Source organism: Sabethes cyaneus, chromosome 1 (genome assembly GCF_943734655.1).
Source record: "Sabethes cyaneus chromosome 1, idSabCyanKW18_F2, whole genome shotgun sequence".
Taxonomy (NCBI): domain Eukaryota; kingdom Metazoa; phylum Arthropoda; class Insecta; order Diptera; family Culicidae; genus Sabethes; species Sabethes cyaneus.
The window spans coordinates 114,435,318-114,455,489 of NC_071353.1; the positions used below are offsets into that span (position 1 = coordinate 114,435,318).

General features: G+C 41.2%; 1 protein-coding gene across 4 annotated transcripts in view; it reads left to right on the forward strand.

Annotated features, from left to right (window-relative positions):
• The window catches only part of LOC128732922 (PH and SEC7 domain-containing protein), a 157,787-nt gene that overhangs the window by 1,685 nt on the left and 135,930 nt on the right, over positions 1 to 20,172 (forward strand). For 2 of the 4 annotated variants that reach the window (XM_053826380.1, XM_053826383.1), the window contains exon 2: positions 6,910 to 7,796. In XM_053826380.1, the coding sequence (XP_053682355.1) occupies positions 7,659 to 7,796 (138 nt within the window). In that variant the 5' untranslated portion in view covers positions 6,910 to 7,658. The other 2 variants (XM_053826382.1, XM_053826381.1) reach the window with 2 other exon arrangements.

The window sequence follows — 20,172 nt, forward strand, 5'->3', positions numbered from 1 at the left end:
AAAGAGTCTGCTTTTCCTCGCTTTTAGAATTGCTGCGTTACATCACATGCACAAATATTCCTTCAGCCCTGTTTCCGTGTAAGACGACAGTTCCGAACAAACTTTTGCAGTACCTTTATGGATAAAATCTGTATAATCTGGCAAAAGGGAAGGATTACCGCATACCGTCCACTTTTCTGACCTTTCACTTTCTGGATATTAATTTGGACTAGATTCAATATTCAAAGATAAACTCAATTGAAAAAAGGGATGGTTTTATACTTTAACAAAATTGATTACTTTCAGGACATCAAATTGGACTAGGTTGAATGTTCAAACGATAACATCGGTTAAAGAAGAAGAGGGCTGGTTTTGCACTCTGACGTACTTCCCAAATACAGATATCATATTGGTCCAGGTTCAATCGTCGCAAAGAAATTTCGACATGTTGGAACGGGGAGGTTTTGTCACTTTATTTCGAAAAATACGTTAAAACTATGATGGCGTCTTTTGCAACCAATCATGAAGCGAGGATTTCCAGTTGGGCAATGCTTCATTATCTCCAATTTTTCAATAGTGCGTACTTTAAACGTACTTATTGAGGTTAACGCGTAGAAGATTTTCCGATCGATCGGCACAAAAATATTTAAAATCGATCTTGAAACCGCTAAGCATCATTTTTCGTGATGCTCACATTTTTTTATATTTGGCTACTTTCCTGAAATACGTAGTCCTACGTCAAAAGTGACAAGGCTAGACCAAATTGATGTGCTTACTTACTTATGAGTCCATGTCCGCCGGTCCGGCAGAACAAAGGGATGAAATTAGAGATCTCCATTGCTGACGGTTACCAGCAGTGTTGCCACATGTACAGATTTATCTGGAAAAGTACAGATTTTTCCGATTTTTTTGGTACAGATTCTGTACGGTACAGATTACAGATTTTTGTCATAAAGTACAGCTGGGTACAGATTTTTTTTGGGTGTCAAAAACTAATTTTTTTCTTTCAGTTTTGTTACTTGAAATCAATAGAGGAGCACCTCTTGACGTGAATGCAAACAAAACAAAACATGTCTCTCTTTAAGGTTATGTACCAATATCATCAAAGAAATCAGTAATTTGCGATTTTTCTATTTTTTAAAGCAAACAAACCAGGTTTCCCTATGTAACAAACCAACTTTGTGGTACAGATTTTGGTACAGATTTTTGAAAGCAAAAGTACAGATGAAAAAGATTTTTTTACCTTCCAGTACAGATGAATATGTGGCAATACTGGTTACCAGCCATGGGTTTTACCTGTCGCCAGGACAGGTTCTCGCCTACAGCCCGGATGTCGTTGGCTGAGCTTCTGGGTCTGCCTCTTCTACGTTGTCCTTGTGGATTTCAGTCGAGTGCTTCTCTGCAGATCTCGTTTGCTCCTTTCCCCAAGGTGTGTTCGATCCACTTCCACCTATGTTCACGAATTTCTGTGGCTGTCGGCCGTTGATGACACCGACGATGGAGTTCCTCATTGGATATCCAGTTGTCAGGCCTCCAGACACAAATGATATATCGCAGGCACCGGTTGATAAATACCTGCAGTTTTTGCGTTGTCTCCGCTGAGACGCAACACGTTTCGCAGGCATACAGCAGTATGGATTTAACGTTTGAATTGAAGATTCGGGATTTCGTACGTAAACTGATCTGGTTTGAGCGTCTAATGTTTCGCAGATCTGCAAAGGCACCCCTGGCTTTCCTGATCCGTGTGGCTATATCAGTCTTGGTACCACCATCGGGCGTTGTTTGGCTACCAAGATATTGAAAGGCGTCTACCTGCTCAACTTGTCCCGCTACTGTGAAGTTGGTGAAATTGTCAGTGTTAACTACCATAGATTTAGTTTTTTCTACATTGACTGTGAGACCTGCTGCTTGAGAGCTCTCGGAGAGGTCATCTAACTTGCTCTGCATATCGTTTCGGCGTTGTGCGAGCAAGACAATGTCGTCGGCTAGGTTGAGGTCATTTAGCTGCTCCATCGTTAAAGGATTCCAAGGCAATCCTAGCTTATCTGAAACTCCTCTACGCCTAAGTGCGCTCCAGATGTTTTCATGGTTGAGTCCGTCGAACGCCTTTTCGAAGTCAACGAACACCAGCAGAAGAGAGTCCTGGAACTCGTTGACTCCAATATAATGCGGAGCCTTGTGATATGGCCTACACATGAGCGGCCAGCACGGAATCCAGCTTGCTGCCGCCGGAGAGTAGCCTCGATCTTCTAGATCCGGTTGAGGATTACCTTACAGAGTACTTTGAGAGTAATATAGTGCAACGTGATGCCACGCCAGTTACCGCTTTCAGTTAGGTCTCCTTTTTTAGGGACTTTGACCAATATGTCCTGCATCCGGTCCACCGGAAAAGTTGCGGTTGTGGTCCCCCCCCATCACTGGTCGTGATGAAGGCGTTCTTGATGCCGGTCCATTGCTCTTCGACGGTTCTATCGGGTGGCAGCTCCGAGGCTCGGGATTCAAGTTGTTCGACAAAGGCCCTGTTCACCTCAGGATTCTCCAATCGGCGGACGCCGTAGCGGCACCCAACTTTCTTCTCCCGTCGTTGGACATGTGCGACGTGCAAGCGTATTTCAGCGATAACAAGATGATGGTCGGATGATGGTTTGTTGCGTACATCAAGAACGCTCCTTCGCCATTTTCGGCTGATGCAAATGTGGTCGATTTGGTTTTCTGTTCGGCCGTCGCGGGAAACCCACATGACTTTATGTACTGGTCTATGAGGGAAGAGCGATCCACCAATGACCATGTTGTTATTACCACAGAGTTCTGTAAACAGGTCCCCGTTTTCGCTCATCTCTCCTACACATAACGAACCCCTATTTCCGAAATTCTAAAATCTCATGCTTTTATTATTGAAGTAAACATGTAATTTCTTATGTTATATAGTTGATATTTGTATGCTCTATTTGAATTTATGATCAATTAAACGAAAAACCACAAAATTTGTGAGTTACGAGACCCTCCCCCGTATATAACGTATATTCGTTATGAGTCAGGTAACACAGTAGGCCATGGCGTCCCATGACGCGTTCAAGATACGTATTGTTTGAGCCAATCTTTGCGTTGAAGTCGCCCAAGTGAATTTCGATGTCTCCCTTCGGGCTTTTCTCAACCATGCTGTTCAGCTGGCTGGTAAAAACTCTCCTGCAGGTCGGCAGCATCTATCTGTTGGCGCATAGCACTGGATTGCTGTAAGGTTCCTAACCCGTGTTCTGATTCTGGCAATGATTATTCGCTCATTTATCGGTTCCCACTTCATCAGGGCTGCATGTACCCCTGGGCTCAGTAGGAATCCAACTCCTCTTTCTCGAGTAGTATTATCACCTCGTATGCCAGAGTAGAGCAAGACTTGCCCGGATGATGTCTTGTGTTTGCTAGTACCCGGCCAGCGGACCTCGCTCAGCGCCAGGATTTCAAGCTTCAGGTGGCCCGCTTCCCTTGCAAGTTAAGCCAACTTGCCCTGAAGCTGGGCAAGGGTCAGTATACCGTGGACCCCCGTTCGTTTGACCGTTTTTAATCTGAACACTTTTTAATTTGAACCCCGTTGGTTTGCACGACGTGCAAATTAAAAATGGTTCAAATGTCATTCTCAACATGAAATCATTTGCTTATGCACACAATGCACATAGACACGATCTGTTTGTACTGACCAAGCATGTTTAACTGTTTCACATTCCGTTTTTCCAACGATTATGATTGAAATCCGATCGGAGAATGAAATATTCGCTGCTTGCAACTGCTAACTAAATCAAACCAAAACAATAACAAAGAGCAGGGCGGCCAGTTCATACGAGTTTCATCATATTTAGGGTGGCCAGTTGTTCAAATTAAAAAGTAACCCCGTTAGTTTGCATGAGGAATCGTTCAAATGAACGGGAGTCCACTGTATTCCATGTTTTGATTCGTGTCCGTGTTTTCCGAGGGGATGCGCTGTGCTATCCCTTGCTATGTATTTGACAGAGGATAACATCGCGCTTCCAAAACTGTCAACGCTTCCAAAAGTGTCAAATTTCAATGCAGTAACATAGCGGGAAAAAAAAGAAAAAATCAGAGGGGTTGTGTACAAGACACGACCGCATATATAGGTGACGCAGGACTACGTAAGTCTCTTTGTAGTGATAATAGCATGTATTCATGCTTGTCATTCGATTATTCATGCATACATGCTGTACGCAACATATATACATGCTGAATGCGTTGTATGTAACATTTATCAAAGTAGTAACATTGCATACGTTCAATTCTCAAAAGATTGTGCATTTGAAAACAATTAAACAAAATCAAGAACACAAACTATTGCTTTCCTGCTACCTTACTGAAATTAAAGATTGTTTTTATTACCCATGGTTCCCCACGTTGAAGGGATTTTACCAATTCAATCCTATTTTATCAACTGCACATCTTTCCACTACACTTCTAATGAAACGGCAAGCATGCGTATTCATACAGAGTCGTATTATAACCGAACACTACAGCTGCAGCACATTTTTCCAACACAGATATCAAATTCGCCGAGGTTTAATCGTCTCGCAGTAAAGAATTTGCGATCTGTTGGGACAACGAACTTGTGTCGTTTTTTCTGACACACTTCCCTAACACAGATATCAAATTGGACTAGGTTTAATCGCGTTCGTAAGAAATCTGTTGGCACGAGGGGGCTTTGTCACTTTTTCTGGCGTACTTCCCAAGCAAGGACATCAAAATGGTCTAGGTTTAACCGCGGTGTTAAGAAATTTTGTTGAAATGAGGAAACTTTGTCACTTGTTTTGGTTTACTTCCCAAGCACAGATATCAAATTGGTATAGGTTTAAACCATCGCAAAGAATCTTCCAATCAATCACGTAGCGAGAATTCTGGTAAAACATAGGTTCATTATTTTCAATTTTTCAATAGTTCAATATCAAGAATCCATAGTTTTCTTCATTTGGGTCAATTCTTAGAAGATTTTCCGATCGATTGGTGTAAGAATATTGAAAATCGATCGGAAAACCGCTGAGCTATTATCGCTCAAAACCTTTCATTTTTCGTGACGCTCGCATTTTTCGATTTTTTGGAATGACACCCTATCTCAAAACTTGCCGTAAGACGTAGTCCTACGTCAAAAAGCAAAACATTGAGTTTCATTGTTCGATGTTGTACTCGCTGCTCTCGTTAATGGAGCATTCCCTTGATGTTTTCATGCTAAAGGTCATTGCCAATAATCCAGAGAGATTTCTTCTTTCATTTTCATTAACTTTTCGTGTTCCGGTACAGTAGGCTGTTAACCTAAGGTCCTTATTAATGCTTTTTTGTAGTAAAATGATAATTCTTTCGATAGATTTCAGTTTAGTTCAGATGTCTTTTGCGTTCATATGTGAATATTTGGGGTGTGCTGTATTTCGATTATATCTGCCTGATAATTCTGAAAATATTTGAACGAGAAAGCTTTCAATATTCTACTTATTTTATTGTTAAAGATTTTTTTTCATTTTATACAGCTACATAACAAGAAACCTAGACAATATTCACCTAGCGAACAATTACAAAATGCCACTATGCTATAATTATACTCTAATTATAACAGAGCTATACAAATTATCCACTAACACAAACACTCTGCAGATTCGTATTTCAACTGTTACTTACAGCCTTCTTCAGTGCTTTGGAGAAGGAACTTGAGTAGGATCTGGAATCGGCCCTGTGGCCTTCGAGAGATATGAGATGGTCGTCAATCGTTGTTTTACCGAGGGTTGATATTTTTCGATCATAGCATATATTACTGATGTTAAAATGTCCTTTTGTGGAAACCTCGATGCTTTTGTGGTTTCTGATTCGTAGTGACATCTCGGATCCGGATGGCGGGTACCATGGTTCAGAAAATCAACATGTTTATTTAGAAATTATCTAAAAAAACCAAGTTTTGGTCTTTCAAAATATCACCGGAATAACCCCCGGACCATATGGCATATATGGCCCACGAGCTATAAGAATGATGAAAATAGAAAAGATTTCCAGGAAAATTTCCAAATTTGGTAAAAAAGTAAAAGTGGGAAATCGTTCATTTTGGATAATGTGAATTACTTTTTACTCAATGGTCCGTACATGTCGGGCAATCGGGTTTGAATACAACGATTTGCTCGTTGCGATGCTCGTGATGTAAAGTATGTATGAATTTAAATAAGCGTATTTCTGAACCTTCCTTTGGATCAAATGGACCGGAAATATGTCGTTAAATGTACATTATTCAATGTTTCCTAGTTTCTTTTGGTTGGTTCATAAAGCTGATGATGGTGGAAAAGAGCTATAGCCTCTTCTCATTATGGTAAGTTGACATTGTAGTTCCAAACAACAAAAGCTCTGTTTCTAAAGAGAAGAGCTCTACAAACTTTCCACAATATCAACCTTTTAAGGATTTCTTTGCATCTAGGCTTTGCTTTGCTAATGTTATGACTTTTTGTGTTAACTTTGTTATTTTGAGATACTTGTGCTGAAAAAAAAATCGTGTAGATACATTATTATTTATTTTAACTCGATGTAGGTATCTGGTTTTAACGGTTTTAACGTCAGTAGTTTTTGAATTTTAACGTTTTTCACAACGCAACAGATTCAAACATTCCGTCCGCCCGGCACCACTGCCGGAAGTTCTGAACCGTGAGCGCGCAAGTAAAACTTGTGAGTAAACGAAAGGGTCGCTGCTGGATGCGGCCCGTCCGTACTCCCGTAGATCGAACGGCTTCGCGACCAAGTCAGTCTTCATTGAGAAGCGTATGTGTGCTTTGTATGGGGTTTTAGGAGCAGTGTTCGTAGTCGACATAACAGAAAACAACAAAAAAAAGCTGGTTTTCTTGTGGTTTATTTTGTATTGCTGAAATTCCTATCTTTTTTCCTTTTTTTCTGTTCTTTATCCAGCAACATCGAAAGCAGAAGCAGCCAAATTTGAACTTCCATCGAGTTTTGAGTAGCGAAGCGGACACCTACATGAATAAAATGAGTGTATTTATGTGAACGGGCAGTCTAAAGAGAGTGTAGCAAAAATAGGAATCGAAGTGCGTGTTTAGCTGTGCTGTCAAAATCTGGAGTTTTCGCAACATTTTCCAATGGTGACGGACAACCCTCTTTCAGGCCCAGAGGAGGTGAATATTTGAATTGTGCAAATGGTGAAAATTATCGTTCGATTAAATTAAACGTGGAAAGTGTTGGTTTTAAATACAGGATATGTGCTGTTTGTAGGCTATTTTCAGTAAAGCAAAGAGTGAACAACGAATAAAGTTTTGCATTGGTTCACTTACTATTTCGAGCAAAAACGTAGCGAAAAATACAGTGAAGTTGAGTTAAATTACAGAAAAGCGCTTTGTGGAAAATTGTGGAAACAGGTTTTTGCTCCACTGATAGCCGGGTGGTTTGTGAATGTAGAAAATTTCTCGAATCTTTGCAACACCAAACCGGAGCCAGCGCCCTGGTTGAAGTTGAATTCAGTTGGACTCAAAGAAGAAGAAAACAGTGAGTCAGTCAGTCAGCTAGTAGCGAAGGAAAAAGAGCAGCAACGATTATACGGCTGAGACCACGACGACTGCGATCGATGCTCGTTTAGCTGCTGGCTGCTGCTGCTGTTCGTCCTCGCTGGTGGTGGTGGCGGCGACGGCCACGGCGGCCATATTATGGCTGAGGAAGAGTTGATGGTCGTGCTGCGAAAGAGCGAGGATGCAACTTTTGGATTCTCGCTGCTCCGGACCGATGGTTTCCCGCATGTCATCTACGACATCGTGGAGAACTCGCCGGCTGCCGAATGTGGTGAGGTAAGTTGACAGGTTCATCTTTTTTTTTTTCTTGTCGTTTTTGAGGGACGTTTATTTACCACCGAGGTGCCACAGTTGCAATTTGTGGTCGAAAGATTGTGGCTGCACCGGGAACTGCAGGGAAATTTCTTTTTACATCCTAGCTTTACTCAATTTTGCATCACAAAAATCATGCAACTTTGCTAATATGTAAATTAGGATTTTCCTGTGACCATAGCAAGAGTTGAACTCTACACTGGAAGATAATAACGAATGTTAAAAATGAAGATTGGGACATGCCACTATAAAGCATTACGGAATCAGACAGTACATCAAGAACCTAAACAAGAATTATTCCAAAAGTTATCTAATTTAATTTTAAAAATAAATTTCAATCAGTACCTAATCAAAAATGTTGATTTGAAATTCCATATTTTGGCAGCATGATCAAAATTTATTGCAGTTAAATATTGGAGGTGGTAAATATTACGTTTTTGTGATTTTCATTATTGTTATTTAAAAAGTTCTTATTAGAAAATTCCGCATAAAATGCCTGCCAACTCCAAACACATGCATGACAATGAGAAAGAAGAAAATTTCTTCTTACTATCTTATTATCTTCTTAATCGTACTATCTCAGACTTTTTAGAATGCTTTTGTAGGCCAGAAACATCTAGTAGATTCACATTTTGGTCAATATGGCACCTTATGCACTGCAAATATATTAAATATATGTTGAAATGTGGAAAAAATTCAACTTTATTCGTCCGCAACGAAAATCTGTTTGATCGGTCTGTGACAGCTTGTCCGTGAATAATCTACTGTTTGCAAATTAGACCATAAGTTACAACATGAAATGTAATTACTTTGGAAATGCCTGGCCTTATCGTAACCGAATAATTAAAATTTCTTTCGCACAGAAGCAGAACAAATTGATTACTATACGTACCATATAACTGCCTAAGTTGAGTTTTACGGTGTTAAGTTGTGTAGCTTTTCCAAACAAGAGTGAAATGTGTACGAAAAAGGAAGTATTGTATGAACTTCCACTACTATACATTTTAAAAATATCACTACTACACGTCTTTCGATTGCTTTACGTGTATTTTAGAATCTAACGAGACGTTCGTAAAATATTTTAGCTTCTAGTTATGGGACAATACTTCATAAGCTTTCTATCTCGAAATTGTTCAACAGTTCAACACTATATTGGAATTTTATTCACTCTAAATGAAAATACGACGGCTTTTCTTTGATCTGGTAGGTGAATGTTGCCTCTCGGTTAATCAACATTAAGCGCAGTTTCAATAAATTCAAACATTGTAATATCCATGCCTCCCAGTTGGCTTCGTCGAGGTATGACGTCGTCGTATGTTCGAATCTCGACTGGGAGACGCCGTTAAAGTCAATAGGATCGTAACAACTGGCCCTGCAATTGTCCTGCACTCTAAAACAGCTGGTTGCGAAGTCTGTCGTATAAAAACAGAAGGTCAAGTTTCGATAACGGAACGTAGCACCTAGGCTTTGCTTCGCTTAATATCCATTTATATCAAGTAATTTAGTTTTTTTGGTTTAATGTAAATATAGTCGAGAAATAAACTGATGCTTATCCTGGATTTTACACATCACAATCTATTTTCGCTGTATGTTATAGTCAGCCAAGCTTTGCATCCTGAAATAATACTTTTTATAGCTTGCATTCACCTCATAGATGTTTCATTTAGGACAAAATAGTTAAGACATTCCTTCTCTGACCAACCCGCAGAAAATAGTTCGGTATGTTTACATTCCCGGATGGGCTGCATATTTTTCATACACCCCGCCACCCCCCTTAGGTCGGCTGGTGTAGATTCATTGCAATCATATAAAACGGAACCCGACAGATCCCCACAATCGCATAGTGCGGCTCCGTGACAGACCGGACCGCAAAGATGATAGCCTAGAAGATCAGAAGAACCATACTCCGGTCTGGCTCGACACAACAATACGGAAATTTACATTCACGGATGTCAACTGTTGTGGTGCGTTTGAAAACTAGAGACACAAGACAGCCGCTGCCAGTCAGTCGGTGAAGCGTTCATCTTGCTTTTGCTGGCCGATGTCGGCGGGCCGGATCGGTGCAATGTTCTCTCCACCGCAGTCACAACCTCTGTCAGCAGTGATGGCCGCAGATAGTAGTTGAAACCGCCTGGCAATGCACATATCAGCGACCAATAAAATAACTGTTAACATCACATGAAGCAATGTTCAAACGGTTATGTTTCGGACAATGCGTGTCAATACAAAATGATGAAAAGTTGGGTTGATTTGAAACGCATTTTTATGAGCACGCGAACTATTTCTACGCTCTGCGTGTAGTTTCTACGGTGGTCCAACACTACAACCGCTACTGTGGTGCAATAGCCACGGTACAGTGACACAAAACTGCAGGGAAACCACAACTAAGCAAAGTGCAAACAGAGCGAGTCAAAGTGAATTGTTGTTTGGCTTCGTCGCATACAGGTATATGCACAGGTATATATACATGTATGGGAGCTAGCTAGTTTTATTCGGTGTTGTCTCTTTTCAATCTCGTCGAAAGTTGGTACCAGAAAGGGAAAAGTTGCAGCTGAACGTGTCACAAAACTATAAATGCGTAGTAAATTTCATTTCTAGCAAAGGTATTTGATACACAACGACCGACGGTGACGGTGATGATGATGATGACGAAGTTTAATATTATGATGGTGAGAGGAAGCCGATGGCTGAGCTCTAACGCACACAGGAGCACAGGAGCGACCTGCGTTTTGACGTACTCAACAGTCAACGGAACGAACGGGTTTGGTTGAAATGAGATCTTCTTGAACTTAGCGACGTGGTTGTGGTTAATTCAAGATATAGCAAGTGCAATGTAGATTACACTTGTTCTAATCTGGAAACTCCGACTGAAATGGTTTATGATAAATTAACAAACCCTTAAGCCGACAGCTCACAAGGAGGAATGATTGTGCTACAAAAAAGGTTGTTTTGTTGATTGTTGTTTCAGTCTATGGATGTTTAAATAGTGGGCAAAACACACTTGTAATGAACCTGATCTTCTACCCTACCGTTTGTTGGAGCCTCTTGCAGTACAAAAAAGGTCACTTTTATAGTTAGGGGTACTGATCAGAGGGGACACCCAGCTCTCACCGGGGACAGGTACAACTGGAGAGAGTAAATCCTGGCTAAAAGTTAAACAACCTATAATTCGGAACTGGAGTGTCACAAAAAACAAATGATTGGATTGCAGTATTTTTATTCAGAGTTAAGTTTCAGAGTATTACATCATTGCTGTTTTCTGGTTTTGATAAAATCTCAAACCTTTTCTTAATAGAACTCATCTTGCTCAACTCAACTCATCATATCTTGCACAGTTTAAGATGCGACTGAATCTGCATGTTTCTTCCACTTTGAACGCATTTCTTCAGCACTGCTGACTGTCCCCGCGCTTCCCGTCCCGGTTGAAGTCGTTTGACAATTGCCCAAAAATTTTCAATGGGTCGAAACAGCGGACAATTTGGAAGGTTCATCCCATTTGGCATGACGTTATTAGCTTCATACCACTAGCACTGCTTTAGAGTGGTGACAGCTGGCTAAATCTGGCCAGAATATAACGTTACCTTTCGTGGTCGTGGTGCGTCCCTTTCGAAAACCGCACTGGTATTCGCTAACAAAAGTGAGAAGAGAGTAATTCCCCGATAATTGCTGCAATCGAGTCAACAGTCCTTTTTGTAAATAAGGCGTATGAGACTTACCAGCCAGTCCGTAGATAGTTCCTCTTCAGTCCATACCTTTAATATGATCTGATAGATTGCACAATACAGCCGTTCGCTCACGACTTACAAAGCTCAACGGGAATGCCGTTCTTTCCAGTTGCTTTGCCGTTTTTCAGTTCTCCCACGTTGGTGGATCCAACAGCTTGTCCATCATCCTCAATCGTTATCCTGTTTCTGTTGACTGCTCCATCTTGTTCACCATTCAATAATGCATCGAAATGTTGTTTCCAACGCCTAGCCACCTCCGATCTTCCGGTAATCAGGTTTCCCTACACATAGGAGGATTGTGCACGGTCCGGTTCCTGATTCCATTGATCGCATTAAAGAAGCTTCTCGTATCTTGCCTCTCGAAGCAATTCTCCGCCGCCTTAAGAACGCGATCTCAGTGCTGGCGTTTTTTACGACGATGAAGTCTCTTTTCGGCAGCTCTAGCATCTCGGTATCTCTCTCTGCTCTGGCGTGTCACAGTTGTAGCCAATGTGTGACTACTGGCTCGATTCTTCTCATCAATCACTCGCTGGCACTCTACGTCAAACCACTCACTGGAAATGGCTGCAACAGTAGTACTCAACATTTCTCGCGCTGTAGTACTCGTTGTATGCGCTGTAGCGTCGTGGATGTGGCTTCACTGTTCGTTCAGGTTCTCTCCGAGTTGTTCACCGATCCGCTTTTCCGATCAGCACTCCTAAAGCACTCTGCAGCAACTCCTTCCGCTGATAACCGCCGAATATTCAGTCGTATCTTCCTCGTTGGTTTCGATTTCAATAAGTTGGACAACCGGGTGCGGATCTTGCTTACTGCGAGATAATGGTCGGAGTCGAAGTTTAGTCCCCGGAAGGATCGCCCCTCTGCGATATCAGAAAACTGCCAGCCATCAAACAGAATGTGGTCGATCTGAGAGCAGGCCTCTGCGTTGGGGTGGTTCCAGGTGTGCTTCCGAATGTTCCATCGTGCGAAATGAGTACTACAGATAACCATTCCTTTGGCTGCAGCGAAGTTGATTAGCCTCAGGCTATTGTCATTTCGTTTGTGGTAGGATGGAAGATTTCTTTATCAATAACTGGACGGAAGAATTCTTCACGTGCGACCTGAAGCGAAGACTGTCTGCTATATCTGCTTCCCAACATCAGAGGGCTTTAGTGACTGCAAGCGACAGGAGACCGAAATACGATCGGCCCCCATTTTTAAGTAGATTTCTGTGGTATGTGATTTGTGGGTGGTGTTTGATGAAAAGGTCCCTTTCGGGAAACCTTCAAAACCTTCGCAATCATCGCAGACGTACAGATGTTGGTTGGTGGCTGATGCAGATTCCTCTTCTGATGATCCGTGAGAACCTTTGCAACCGTCGCGTACGTGCCAGGAGCAGGTGGTTGTGGAACTTCCTCGGGAAGTTCTTCCACACGTACTTTCACTGCTCCTAACGCCGAGTCCTTTAATCTGGAGTTGGCCGCGCTTCTGTTATCCTATTGCATGCGAGCCTTGCCGAACATATAGTTCAGCAGGAAACCCTGCTTGAAAATTTGGTTGGCAGACAGAGGGTCTATCTCCAACGCTAGTTCGACGTTGTTCCCTGTCACGCTGCGACGTAGCACTCGCCACGCTTGTGTAGAATAGTTTTCGTTCTGATTTTGGGGCGGACGGAGGATGCTCTCGCTCGAGGTTTCTACGTCACTCGAAAATTATTCGATAAACATCAGGGGCCTTGAGAGGTATTCATGGAATATTTTCCAAGCAGCGCTTCATCTCACGGCTTGAGGCTTCACCCATCTGACTGTCTCCTCGGTGGTACAAACGAGGAGCAGGAAGCTGTTTTTGAGCGGGCAACGCCTTACCCATACAAACACATACTGGATTCCAGTTTTCAGAATCCCGAGGATTCCTATTTCTTAGTAAATTCCTTTACTGAGTTATAGGTATCCTGGGGATTCACTTTTTGGATTCTCATACAATATTCCTGGTTCTAACGGGTGACAACTAAAATTTTGGAATTTTTTTCTCAAGCTGTCAAAAAAAAGACAAAGATACATGAAGTAGATCTGATTTACCGAAATTAATGATACATTCCCGAAAAAAAATTACATTAAATTTTGTAGTAGAAACAATGTATCTACAACAGTTATTATTGTGAAAATTGAAACTTATGGTAAATTTATTGTAAAAGTGCCTCAAATCCAAATTTTATGGATATTTTTGTTTCTTATTTTACGCTGTAGAATTGGCCATTGTTCATTATAGATTTACTACCTTTTTGAATAATATTTTGTTTTTTTTTTCGCTTAAAAAATACCATAAAAGGATCAGGAGTATCACTTAACCCTTATTAGCAAAGATACTCCCAACGACTGTATACTATATAATGAAAACTGGAAATATATCAACATCTTTATGGGAAGCGCTTGGTACGGGAGGTCCACGCTTTCTTCCTTCCCCTCGATTTCAAAGAGTTGAATGGAATTAAGTATCATTTCTAATTCCACTTGAATCTTTGGAGTTCGGTACATGCTGCGCAGTTGGCCTGGCCGTTGACAAGAAAAATGATTGATTCAAGCAATCGTCATTTTCCAGGATGCCTTCAAGCATTGGCTGAGTTAGTGAGAGATTAGATTAACAAAATTACCATAAAAGGACGATAACTTTTACTGTAAATGAAAATTTTTGTTCGTGAAAAACTAGATTTTTTTATTGTTAAGATACTTAACAACCCGTCATTTTTATGGTAGAATCTCTGAAAACCATGAAAGTTATGGTGGACAACAATAAGTTTGATAGTTTGGTAATCTTTTCGGATGATAACTTTTAGTATTTTTACTGTATTTTCTATCCTACTGTTACCATAATTTTTTTCTTTGTGTTATGGTTACTTTTTCCGATTGGTGTGTACGTTTGGTCAGTAATTGGCTGTTCGGCGAAGCTTCTGTTTCATGTCGGAACAGGAGCGCTGTACGGCCATCATGTCAACTTTGCGAATGCATCTCTTGATTCTACCAATCAACTGCTTGCAATTCGTGGCTCTCCAGTTATTTTTGTACACCAAAGAGCTCAAAATCCCGAAGAAATCTTCGATTGGGCGCACTGAGACAGATTTTTCGGGTCGTGAATTTTGGGTACAAATGGGATCGAAGGGATATTCAAGAACGATTGCGTTTTTTAGCGTTATGCGATGATGCTTTATCCGGCCAAAACACATATTGTCCATCTGCATGCTGTTTTTGTAGAAACGGGATCAAAATTTTTTTCAAACATCCGTCTGGTGCACATCTTAATTGATAGACAAACCAGAGGGCTTGTTGTCGAAGGCACGAGAAAGAGAACGATGTCCTTCGGTCTCCATAACTTTGGCTGATTTTCCACTACCTTACTTGCGAATAGTTGTTGGACTGTGGCAGCTCGACCATAGAAGTGTACAACGCGCTCCCGAAATGCTTTTTGTTTCGACGCCATTTTAAGCAAAACTGGGCAAGCGTAAACAAAACAAAAAGTATTGACAAAAAGAGGAGAGAGAGAGAGAGAGAGAGAGAGAGAGAGAGAGAGAGAGAGAGAGAGAGAGAGAGCTAACACATACATACTCTCATTTCTCTCTGAGCGCGTTTGTTGTTGAGTATAGGGGCCTTGGAAAAAATCCCAAATTTTAATTGTCACCCGTTATAAACGAAGCATTCTGTACGAATCTTATGAAGATTTGCTCTACACGATTCCAATGCGAGGAATCCCAGAGATTCTGTGCGAATCTTTTTGGTTCGTCCGGGTAGCTTTGGTCATATGGCTGGAGAATCCTCTTCCGCAGTTTAGGATTTTATTGTGGATAGCCGTATTAGACCGTATGCGCTGTTTCTGGTCGTTGGTCGACGAAGGAGCAGTTTCCTGGCCTATTCTTTTGTGTATCCCTCACTGAGATACAACTCGTAACGCCGTGAATGCAATACCAGACGACTTCGGTGTCAAATCGTCTTCCGACCACATCGTCGATTTGGGCGGATTGTCCGTTCGGTTCCATACTTTCCAAATTGTTGAACCCACGATCATCGACGAGACCGAAGGTCCTCCATTCAGCGAGTCGCTGTCGAGGTTAAAGCTATCCTCCAGCTCTTGTTCCTTCGTTCGATGAATTGCGCGCGATTCTTCAGAATTGCGTGTAATGGAGTACTCTGACTCTATTTTTTTCGGTATTGTAGGGCAGCCAGTGCTAGAAATTAGAATCTTTTTTGTCCCACGAGAAGCTGGGGAATGAAGAGTTTGCCGCTTCAGAGCCCTGTATGACGCGGTAACTGCAGATTACTGTCCGGTAAAAATAACCACAGCACAAAGATAAAAATTTTTGTTACAGTAGGATACAGAATACAGTAAAAACAATAAAATTTATCGTCAAAAGATAACCAACCTATCAAACTTATTGTAGTTTACGAAACTTTCATGGTTTTGAGAGATTCTACCATAAAAATGACGGGTTGTTAAGTATCTTGACAATAAAAAAAATCTAGTTTTTAGTGAACAAAAATTTTCATTAACCATAAATGTTGTAGTCCTTTTATGGTAATTTTTTAAGCGAAAAAGCAAAATAAAAATTTAAAATAAGTTTCGCAAGAAACATATTTTGGTATAAAAGTAATTTGCAAGTAACATATCTTGTTATTAAAGCGAAAATGTGTCATTCTTAGTGGTGGAATCTGTATAGCTCATCCATAACTCAATGTGCTACTTGTATCTGAATCTGTTACAAACTTGAATTTGCTTCCTAATTAGTTTATTTTCGATTTGTAACATAATATGTTAAAAATATCAAAATGTGTTATAAAACAGGTATAATCTTGTTATGGCCTCCTGATCGGGTATCGTGGCTTAGGGGTTTATCAATTATCTGCTGTGGTTCTTAGTATTATTAGGTTCATTCGGACATGCCTTTACAGAGATCCGTCATTTACAGGCGGAGAGTTTATACTCAGCATTCGCTAGAGTACCTCCTTTTCTGGCCGCATACAACTCCAGTTTATACGAGCTACCTGATTTTCACTAAGATACATTAAATTGCATCACGGAAAAAACGCTGACCGATCCTTTTCAAACTTTTAGAAAATAAAATATAACCCATTAGTAAACGTTTGGCATATTTATTTCATTCCACTTCAATACCACAGCCGTATGCTCACACCTCACGCTTAACTCCACTCGTAAGGTTCTGTACAACATCTGGCTGCAGCTTCTTCTGTACGACAACCCACTTTTTTTTCATGTCTTCCTCAGATTTGAGGTCTTTGAGATTGACTGAAGGGATTGGGACTCTTTGGGATACTTCCGTAGTGCTTGCTTCATAATAGCCCAGTATTTACCGATGGGTTTTAGTTCCGGTGCGTTGGGGGGTTCATATCCTTGGGTACGAAAGTGACCTCGTTGACTTCGTACCACCCCAGGACATCCTTGAAATAGTGGCACGCAGCTAGATCCGACCAGAAGATCGAAGGGCCGTCGCGTTGATTAAACCGAGGAAGCAGATGCTTCTGTAGACACTCCTTGAGGTAGATCTGTCCGTTTACAGTCCCGGTAGTTACGAATGGCGCATTCTGTTTGCCACATGAGCATATCGCTTACCAAACCATGTATTTTTTGGCAATTTTTTAAAGTTTCTGCTTCCTTAGTTCCTCCGGAACATCAACCTTGTGCTGGGCGGTGAAGAACAGTAGCCCATGAGGCTGCCGGAAGTTCACCTTGACGTAAGTCTCATCGTCCATGATGAGACAATGAGGAATGAGGCTTCGTTAGCATCTGAGTGTACAGTTTCCGGGCCCGTGGCTTTCCCATCGTATTTTGCCGTTCGTCACGATTTGGAGCCGTCTGCACTTTGGCTCTCTGAACGAAAGTCTTGAACATATTCAATTTTTTGGCCACATTCCTGACTGAAGCATTGGGATTCCGTTTAAACGATTTCACAACGCACTTCCCAGGTAACGATTCCAAGTTTTATTACGTTCGTATAGTGGTTTTCATGACCAATTTCATAAAACCGCTAATAAAACTATGAGCTCCACTAGAACTTTCTGGTGACTGCTATAAAACTTCTTTCTGACCAAGTGGCCCACTCCTTAGAATGTTTTCATCACCGCTATAAGAATCAGGTTATAAGCTCAAGTAGTCGTATCACGCTCTGCTGAAAGCTGCAATAAAACCGGTTAAGCTTTCGCTGCTGGACAGCCGTCGCCATAATTTAAAAAAGCTCTTCGCTTCTTGGGTAAAAGGTTTACCATTTGGTTTGGTTTATAGCGAGCAGAATAAAATATCCCAAAGAATATTTATTAAATTTTAAGCAATTTCGTTGGTTTGCAGCATGTGCACATTTAATGTCATCGTGCATATTGATATGATAGGTCGATATAATCAGCGCGCCACTGAAATTTTGCAATTTTCGAAAACTGGTTATTTTAACAAATTGAAAATATTCAGTTAGTCAATCTCAATTTCTAGCAAAATCATTTTAGTTGCTTCCTCTGACAGGAAAACCGATTGATAACAACTTTCTTTCTGCAAAACACTTTGCTTTGATGAACTTTTGTTTGCGAGCTAAAACAAAATACTTCAAAATGGCAATATGGCTTCGCATAAAAAAGTGATTTTGGTGTTGAACTTTGGTACTCTTCATAATAGCAGCAAAAAAACTGTTTGCTTAGGGTGTTACCGTTTCAATAGCTCTATAAAACTAACAGATTTATTGTGGTTAGACAAGTAACCGCGATAAGATCAATTTTGATTGGTGCGCCATTTTGTATTGCCCCGCCACACTTATGGTAACTTTATAAGAGACGTGGTGCAGCCAACAAGTTTTAACGTGGTAATATAAGCAACCACAATAAATTTGCTTTATTAGCAGTTTTATTATGGTTTTATAGCTAGCTAAAAGTGTGTTTGGACCAGGGCTTGAAAAGGGATCGCAAGTTGAATGTGACTGCCGTGAATGCGAACTTTCCGCATTCAACCTCCGCTTTTTGAACGATCATTTGACTGTTTTTTGAATCCAGTCAATCTGCCGCTTGCGCTGCTGCCGTCTTACAATTCATGCGGCATCTCGGCAAAAGCAAACAGTCGATCTCCCGTTTTGCTTTGCGCTTTGAGAATATAAACTGCAAACTGACTGGAAGCATACGGTGACGTATTTTTTCTTTTTTTTTGTCTCCAAATCGACTGCTCACAGTAATAGTTTATCACCCGGACGTCGGTCGGCCGCAAGCAAAATATTCGTTTGTATTGGACGGAGTCCGACCGACTTCTTCCATGCACATGTAGTGGTTGTTTTTTTGTAGTATTGAATCATACGATTGTGCGGTTGCTTTTTGTTAGCGTGGTGATTGCCAGTCATTTGACTGTTTTGGAGTCATTCGCTGCTCCAAACGGTAAAGGCAACATGATCGAAACGAAAATGTCAAAAAGTTTTAGAACGCGTTCGTTCTGCTGCGTGCAATCGGCGTTTGACTGAGCAAACTGCCAGTTGTGTTATGCATAGCGTTCGTATTCCACCTCTAAACGGACGGTGTGAACTTGAATGCGCGTTGGTGTGACTGCGGTAGAAAAAAAGGATCGGTCGAAGCCCTGGTTTGGACTCGTATCCTCTTAGTATTGCGCAATACCACAATAAACCCAGAGGTGATTAATACCGCAATAAAACCTTTATAAAATTCAAGAACCAAGTGGCTTTAGAATTGTTACTTGGGTATGATCCTGTTCGCTAATAGAACATCCATTCCGACCGCATTTCTCCTTCCGTTCGATGCTCAGAGTTTCGTAGTAACGTTTAATTGCACGAGTTGTTTTACCATGTCCCGATGAGAGAGTTGAGGATTTTCCAGGTGCTTGCGCAAAATCAATTCGCGACGTTGCGTTTTGGGTGACGCCATTTTTTCCAATTTTCGAAAAACTGACAGCGATAAAAATACAGCGTATAGAATACACTCTAAACTACTTCTGCCCAAATTTTCAAGAGAAACTACCCAATGAGTAATTTTCTACAGCGTTTTTTCCGTGACACAATTTGATGTGGGACACCATTTTTTATCCAGCCATTTTTAAACGTTTCGGTTCGGCAAATAAGTTTCGGAAGTTAAAAACTAAATTGATATAAATTGGCTGAACAGAAAAAAAACTGCAAAATAAAACATATGAGACAGCTGCTTTAAGTACTGGAGGTATTAGTGTCCTGGAAATGGTAGCTTGAACTTCAAGTACTAGGGGTATTGATGCCCTACCAAAAACTCAAGCAGCTCAGTCCACCCTCAATTCGTCCCAATTTAAACCGTACAGTTCACCGAACATACGTCATCACATGCCACCAGGAGTCATTGAATAATAAAACCGAACGCCAAAGGGGATATAATAAACGAAAGAATGAATATTAAGAAGTGTCTTCCGCTGCCTTCGTCAGCAATGCGCCAGCCGGAAAGTGTGCCGTCGTTATGTTGTTAAAAAGTCGAAGGCGATGCCCACGAAAGTGCGCCTCAACTTATGAACTTACAACATTATGCTGCCGCTGCCTCTACTGCCAGCAGTGAGTGCCGTACGTCTACGGCTGCTTTCAGCGAAAGAAGACCAGCCGGTTGATTAGCGCGCGGTGGTCCTTCATTCAA